General features: G+C 36.6%; 1 protein-coding gene across 1 annotated transcript in view; it reads left to right on the top strand.

Annotated features, from left to right (window-relative positions):
- The first annotated feature begins 5750 nt into the window (after nt 1-5750).
- MLIP (muscular LMNA interacting protein) overlaps nt 5751-8407 on the top strand; it is a 249078-nt gene continuing 246421 nt past the window's right edge. The window contains exon 1 of the mRNA XM_077752881.1: nt 5751-5847. Within this exon, the coding sequence (XP_077609007.1) occupies nt 5785-5847 (63 nt within the window). The 5' untranslated portion in view covers nt 5751-5784. The remainder of the gene's footprint in view (nt 5848-8407) is intronic.

The following is an 8407-nucleotide window of genomic DNA, read 5'->3' as shown; positions in this document are numbered from 1 at the left end:
TCTGACTGTCAAACAGAGCCTTCCAGACACGTGGGTGTAAATTTTGAACTAGAAGCAACACCAGTAGGTTAAAAGTTAGCTGTTTGAGATGAGTTTTCAGTGCTAGGTCTAAGCTAGATTTGCATTTTGCTCTTGGGTACCACAGGAAACACATTTCTCATGTGATTTTGCAACAGGCTATGGCACCTGGAGGCATTTGCTTAGCATAGTTCCCTGGTCCACCTCTAAATGGGCGCGGGGGTTCCATGGGCTTCTGATCTGACTGTGGAGAACATACAGGACCTACCATGTCCTGCAGTTGCTATGTGGACTGATCAACCCATGAAAAAGGCATTCATGGTCTCAGAAGAGGATCCCCTTCTTGATAAAAAGCTATTTATCCTTGGAGCACAAATGAGGAAGATTCTCAGTTGTGTACCCCATACTTTGCAGATTGTTGTTTTTTCAAAAGAAAACAGCATTTGTTTTTCATGCCTCGTGGCATGGTTTCAGAAGTAGAGCACCCATCTGTGCTTTTGCTATGGAGGTAAAAGCTCTTTAAATGGCAGAGGTGGGGGAATCACTGTTAAAAACAAAACCAAGTGTATTTCATTCTCGGACCCTACAGATGCACATGGCTACAACCCCCACTCCCCCCAGTTTTTGAATATAGGCACAAAATCTGATCAGCTGAGATTTCACCCACCATAAGAGGCACATGACGATGACGCAAAGTATAGGAGAGGTGCCAGTATCTGAAGTAACTCTTATTTGCTGACGGAATGGAATTCTTGCTTGCCTGTGATGGCATCGAGTTTAATTTCCTGTTTGGAGTGACCTGTTACATTATGTTTCTGGAAAAAAAATGATACATTTCCACTTTAAAAAGGACTTACAGATCTTTGTCTGTTTTTCTTTTTTAAATAAAAGCTTTATTGAGATAGAATTCACTCTTTTAAAGTACACACACCATCCAGTGGTTTTTTGAATATTCAGAGTTGTGGAGTCATCCTGACTGTCTGATTTCAGGACATTTTCATCACCTCAAGAGGAAGTCCCATATCTGTTAGCAGTCGCTCCTCATTTTGCCACCCCTCCCATCCCCTGGCAAATGCCAGTTATCTTTCTGTTCCTATGGACTTGCCAATTATTCCAGATGGTTCATATAAATAGTCATGTAATATGTGGCTTTTTTTGCACTATCTTCTTTTGCTTATATTTTCAAAGTTCATCCATGTTGTGTATCAATACTTCATTCCTTTTTATTGATGAATAATACACCATGTATGACATGTCACAGTATTTCGCCATTCATGTGTTGATCGACATTTGTGTTTCCATTTTCTGACTGTTGTGAGTAATGGTGTCATGAACATGTGTGTGCAATATTTTGTGTGGACATGTGTTATTAGTTCTTGTGTGTATGCCTAGAAGTGAAATTGCTGGGTCACATAACTCTATATATAAAATGTTGAGGAGCTGCCACATTGTTTTCTAAAATGACTGTTCGTGGGGTGTCTGAGTGGCTTAGTCAATAAAGCATCCAACTCTTGACTCCGACACAAGTCATGATCTCATAGGTTTGTGAGTTCATGATCTGAGTCGAAGTCAAGAGTTAGACTCTGCACTGACAGCATAGAGCCTGCTTCAGATTTTCTGTCTCCCTGTCTCTCTCTGCCCCTCTCCTGCTTATGTTTGTTCTATCAAAAATAAATAAATATTAAAAATAATTTTAAGTGGCTGTTCAACTTTACAGTCCCACCAGCAACGTAGGAGGGTTCCAGCTTATCCACTTGTTACCAGTGCCTGTTACTGTCTATTATTTGATTTTAGCCATCCTCGTGGGTGTGAAGTCTTCTCTCCTTGTGGTTTTGATTTGTGTTCTCTAATCACGTCTTTTAATATGCTTGTTGGCCATTTGTTTGTCTTCTTTGGAGACACGTCTATTAAAATCCTTCAGCTATTTTTAAACTCAGTTATTTGTACTTTGTACTATTGAGTTGTAAGAGTTCTTTATATAATCTGGATAAAAGTCTCTTATCAGATGAATGACTTATAAATGTTTTCTCCTACTGTCTCTGTGAACTTTTGTGCCATATTTGTTAGGGTGTTGGTACTATCTTTGAAGTAACTTTTTTCTAGATTAACTTAACATAGTCCAGGGAAATAATGGCACCCACTTTTACTGAAAACCTTCTCAACACTGGTATTAAGTTCTTTCACACATTACTACATTTAATTTTTGTAATAACATTCAGAGGTTGATATAATCCCTTTATTTTAAGGGAAAGGGAACAGAAACTGAGGATTAATTTATTCAAAGTGACCCTAGAAAGTGACAGAATCTGGAAATGGGTCTAAGTCTTCCTGCCTCTTATGTCTATATAATTCTCCTTTATGCCAGTAGTTTGTTATTTGAGTAAGATAAGTGAATAGTCAATATTGTGTTAATCTGTAACATGATTTTTGTTGGACAAATGCATTTTGTTCCACTGTTGCTGACCAAAAAATCATTCAAATAATAGTATTCTAAGTGTCTTAAGTCACATCCATTTAATACTTTTCCCTCCCGTACCTCCCTTACTTTCTCCATCCCTCCGTCTTTTCTCTCCCTCCTGTCCTCTTTCCTTCACAAAAATTTATTTGGTCCTTACTATGTTCTAAGTGCCTGGGTAAAGTGTTACATAAAGCATGCTCTGGTGGTTATACTCTACTGGAAGAGACAAATGACAAATAAATAGATATGGATACACTTAAAATATCATGTGAAATAATATAAAGCCAGATAGGAGCTATAAGGAAGAACACACAGCAAGTGGGTGGACAGAGTTTGCTATTTTAGCTGAGGTCCTTGTGGAAGATCTAGATGAAGTGAGAAGGGATCCACATGACTATCTAGGGAGAGAGCATTCCTGTCAGAGGAAGGAAAATACTGGTGGTGACAGACAAACAGAGAGGAGACCAGTGTGGTCCAGTCTCTGCTGTTTGACTAGTAAATGGACAAGTGCCAGCTTTAGCATAGGCATCTTTTACCTAAAAAACAAAAAGAAAAATAAAACCCTGTTTCTAGCACATATCTAGAGTATTTTTAGGGATACCCAGGTGGCTCAGTGGGTTAGGTGTCCAGCTTTTGGTTTCAGTTCAGGTCATGATCCCAGGGTTTATCGGTTCAAGCCCCAGTGCTGGGGCTCTGCCCTAATGGCATGGAACCTGCTTGGGATTCTCTCTCTCCCTCTTTCTCTGCCCCTTCCCCACTGTGTTTTCTCTCTCTCAAAATAAATAAGCATTACAAAAATGAGAATATCTTTAAACCTACCTCTGTAAATGGATGGAGTAGACAGCATTCACCATAGAGTGGTGGTGCTATTCACCCACTTTCCCTGTCATGGCTGGGATGAACTTGTTCAGAGGTCCTAACACACCCAGTGGTTAGGAGCTTGGGCCACGGAACTTGAGTGCCACCAGTTAGTTGTATAATTGTATTATTATTATTATTTTTAACTCAAAAAATACCATAAGATGGGTGGCTTAATAGAAATATCCTTTCCTCCCAGTTCTAGAGGCTGGAAGTCTAAGGTCAAGGTGTAGGCAGCATTGGTTTCTTCTGAAGGCCTCTACAGGCTCCTTAGCCTGTAGAATAGCTGTCTTCTCTCTGTGTCTTCACATGGTCTTCTCTAATTTTTGTATTTGTGTCTTAATCTCCTCTTCTTATAAGGACACAAGTCAGACTGGATTAGTGCCTACCCTAATGACCTCATTTTACCTTCATTATCTCTTTAAATATCCTATTTTCAAATATAACCTTATTTGGAAATGCTAAGTGTGAAGACATCGACATGAGTGGGGGAGGGGTTACAATTCAGCCCATAACCGTGGTGAAGATAATAGTACCTACTGTCTAGAATTGTTCTGAGAATTGAGATAATACATGTAGAGCCTTAAAGAAGTTCCTGGCACAAGGTGAGTGCTATTAAAATGTGATCAGTGAGAGTATTCTTATCCTACTTCTATCTAGTCATGCCTACATTGTGAGTTTGTTGAGGGAAGAAAAGTAGAAATTATATCTTTTAATCCTATGATTATTATTTGTTATTTAAAAGAATCTGTCTGCACCTGGAATAATCTTAATCTGTTATAGGTTCTTAGTACATGTTTGCTGAAGTGAAACTTTTTATCCTTGGTGGGGGACATCGCTGGTACATCCCTCTCATTATCACTGTTCTTCCCAACTAGTTCTGCACTCCACCATCCCTGTGCTTCTAAATGGATCCCAAATTTCACCTTCAGGCATAAAACCAAAAAAATGGAGTTTCCTTTTGCAACCATTGCATGCTTTTTTATTTTCCTGGAGAGATTTTGGAAGTTCCTTACATAAAATTTCAATGACTACTTGCTTTTGACATACAATCTTGCATGCTAGTAAACCTGTAAGACATCAGTCTGCAAACTTGTTAGGGCAATAGGCTTGTATGATTTTCTTTTCTGGAATGCAGAGTGAGCCAAAGAGGGAAGTCCCTTTTGCCCATGAGTCTGATACCATGTTTCTGAAGTCATCACTCTGAAGCAAGGCTGGCTAGGTTTATTTCTTCCTAAGCATTTCACGTCTGAGATCCTTAGCCCTTTCATCATGATGCAGAATAAGCTCTAGAACGACTTTGCCTGGCAACGGAGAACCAGCTATAATCACTCTAAAGGATGGAGCCTTACAGTACATTTCCTGAAATGTTTTCTTAGAGTGAAGGAAAAACTGATAGGAAATTTGAGTTAAGGTCAGAAACAGTTGTTTAAATGTTTCAAAGAGGCCAAGGGATTAGACTACCATAGAGATCAATGTTAGCTTACTCTGAAAGTCATTTTTATTTTTTATTTCCATCCACATATCTGGTTTTGCAAAAAAACAGGGAGAGTTAATTACCATCGAGTCACACAATTAATTTTCTTTTAGACATGAAACAATTTTGAAAGAATTCTGAAAACATTTGTTCCATTGGAAAAATGAATTTCATTTCCTACATTTCCTATGTCCTGACTTTGTTCCCAGTAGAAAAACCAGGATAATGAAGAGTATAATTAGTTTTTTGTTTTTTTTTATGAAGAGAAACACCACTTTTATTTCTTGGTGTTTCTAAACATCACTTGCCAACTTTTCAGAATAACATTAGCAATACCCCTTGAATATATGTATTTTGTGTTAATCGTTCTAACTAGCTATCCTTTGTTATCTTTTTTCTATAAGCGGCTTTTTAAACTTTTGAGCCACAAAATAATGCATAAATGTCTGGACTACCAAGACCCAAATTGGAATTTGGAAGAACTAGGCTGGCTGATTCATATTGGCTACAAGACTATTACATTTGTCCTTTGTAAACAGATTTATTAGGTCTGTGTTCTAGAGTATATTTTATTCTGTTCCAATGCTATGAATGAATTCTTTGATAGTAGCTTTTTGTCACATGCATCTTTCATGGTTCAAGGAACCTAACCTGTCAGAATATTCTCTTGTTGAAGACTTTGCTTTTATATCTAGTGACATTTATCATTATCTGAGGCCAGCTGCCTGACTTCTCTTCAGTACTCTGTTTATGGGGTTTGAACATCTATAAATGGAAACACTAGCTAACCAGAAATTATCGCCAGGGCTTTCTGATAGTGTCCTGAGCTCTCACAACTTGGAATGTCCTGCAATATCTAACATGTAAGCACATCAAATCATTTTCTAGACAGAATCTGCATCTCTTTTTCTGTTTCTCTCTCTTTCTCCCACTGTCTCTCTGTCTCTGTCTCTCTCTCACATTCTCTTTCAACATGGAGTTTGAAAAGCATGAAAAAGGAAGCTTATTAAATGAGAATTTAGAGGAGAAACTGACGGTAAGATGTGTGAGATTTATCACAGACTTATAATGCAATTGAGAGAGTCAAAAAGCAGCTGTCACAGACTGGAAAAGTTGTACTAACTAGCATGTATTTCCATGGCTTTTTATTCTGGTCAACAGTCTTAAAATTAATGAGTTCATGGGTTTTGCTGAACACAGTGTAATAATATTATTAAGAAAATTATAATACTAGAATGTGGGCAAAATTGATTTTTGTTAAATGATGTGGTTTACCATTCTTTTAAAAACCAGAATCTATTTATTTTGAGCCCTTGTTGTGATTGTCTCAATACTGGAAGTTTATTTCATTAATTGGTATGAAGTTTAGCAAAGTCCAGTTTCTCTCAGAGATAGTAGAGATATGTGTCAAGAAAAATATGTAAGTATTATAGCCTATTTTAATGTTTTATCAAATAAGTTAATAAACTTCTAGTGTAAAGGTAAAGATTCTGAAAGTTTTTTTGTTAGGAACATTGTAAAAGTAAGTTTATCTTGATGCTAAGAAATGACATGTCAATGAACAGGAGTGTTCACCTATATTTGCTCAAACATAAAATACACTATAAACTTGAGTAGTAAAATGTGCTGTTTATCATTCACCTGATGGGCACAGGAGAGTAATTATCCTTGTAAATTTACTGTGGCTACAGAGTTAACGTTAGAACAAGGGATGGCTAATTTAAGAACAGTACAAGTAACAAAAAGTAAAACTATGTTGACTTTAAGACCGTGACTTCTTAAAATCACGAGAATGCATTGTCTTGGATGTTTGAAAAAGAGATTTATGTGCTCTTAATGATGTTAAAACTTGAAAGAGGAAGAAATAAACCATAGTGTTGAACATTCTTGAAGTGTATTAGAATTTCAAAGTCTTAAAGAACTATATTGAATAAAATATAACTTAACGGATTCAGATAATCATTTTAAATATTAGCTGTGGATCTCTGTTCTACATGGTTGTCTAAACAAGTAATGGCCACAGCCTATTTGGGCTTTTTGACTATTTTGAAAAGCTATGTATTATTATGAACTAACTAGGGGTTTTGAGTGAAAAACTTCTGGGTGACAGTTCTTTCTTCCTCCATAACTTCAAATTGTAGGACTCTGAGATTTTGCTGAAGCTTCTGAGTCTCTGTTAACTCACTAGTAAGATGGAGAGAAGTAATATTAATTTAAAGGGTATTGTGAAGATTAAAAACTATAATGTATCTGGATTCCCTGAGCTGAACCTGTTATTTTCAAACTGTTTTAGGCTTGACTTAATTAGAAAGCACATACTCCAAAGTTTATTAATATAGAAAGAGAAATCTGAAATGTGATTCAAAGGAAAAGGAAAACTCAGATATGCTCACCATAAAGGCTTAGTTGTTGTAAAACCATTATGGAACCAGAAAGAGAGTACATAAACACATGGGCAAAGAATTGCTATGAATTAGTGTGAAATTTGATCCAGAGCTTTCCTGCAATCTTTTACGGGAAGTTTTGCAATATGGTGGATATGGGGCAAGTGAACAAAAGTGAAAATGGTCTTATTTCACATTTTGCTTTCTGGAGGGTCAGACATTTTGGATTCAGGACTCTATCTTGAGTGCAGTTATAAATCTAGAAGTGAGCAAAAACCTCTCCTTTTTTGGAGAGGAAGCAGCTATCATAAAATTTATGAATATTCCTCTGGAGGAGAGATCTGAGGCTAGCCTCTGATTAAGTTCAAAAAGAGTGGAGCAAAATACGGGACATGTCAGAAGGCATGGGAACATCTAATCTGTACTGAAAGGAGAAGAGATGGTCCTCAGGGAAAGGGAAACATGTGAAATTTCATAATGTGGATGATTGCATCTTCATGTACATAGAGCTACGTCTGTAACTCAGATGATTTTCAGATAACAGAATTCTGTTGCCATTGTTATCAAGAAAAGGTTAACTTCTATATAATCAGTATCTCTAAGAGAGCCGGAAAATATATATAACATATCTTTGAAAGTTTACTGTAGAAATTACTTTGGTTAACACATTGTTTATGTGGATGAACATTTAAAAACTTCAACTTGTAGTTAATCCTAATGTAAAATAGTATGACTGGCTAGGTTAGAGCATAGTTAAAATGTATTTTTGATGGGTGCCTGGGTGGCTCAGTCAGCTGGGCATCTGACCCTTGATTTCAGCTCAGGTGATGATCTCAACAGTTTGTGAGTTTGAGTCCGGTGTCGGGTTCTGTGCTGATGGTGTGGAGCCTGCTTGGGATTCAATCTCTCTTCTTTTTTCTCTGCCCACTCTCTAAATAAATACATAAATATAAATGAATGTTTTTGTAGAGTTCACTAGGTTCTGAAAATTATTAAATTTATTATAAACACTAAGGTTGTAAAAATATGGTTTTAAAAGGAGAAAATATTTTTCTATTAAAATATTTAACTATCTACCCATTAAAATACTGCTGAATTAGAAAATGTGTCTTTTTTTTTTTTAAAATGAAAGGTGTACCTCTCATGAAGATCTGTATTATGAACAATGTTAAGGAATATATGATACAATTAAGACATTTATATGATTGGCTT

The sequence above is a fragment of the Crocuta crocuta genome, unplaced genomic scaffold, assembly GCF_008692635.1.
Source record: "Crocuta crocuta isolate KB4526 unplaced genomic scaffold, BGI_CrCroc_1.0 scaffold525, whole genome shotgun sequence".
In the NCBI taxonomy this organism is placed as follows: domain Eukaryota; kingdom Metazoa; phylum Chordata; class Mammalia; order Carnivora; family Hyaenidae; genus Crocuta; species Crocuta crocuta.
This window is presented reverse-complemented; position numbering and strand designations above follow the sequence as displayed.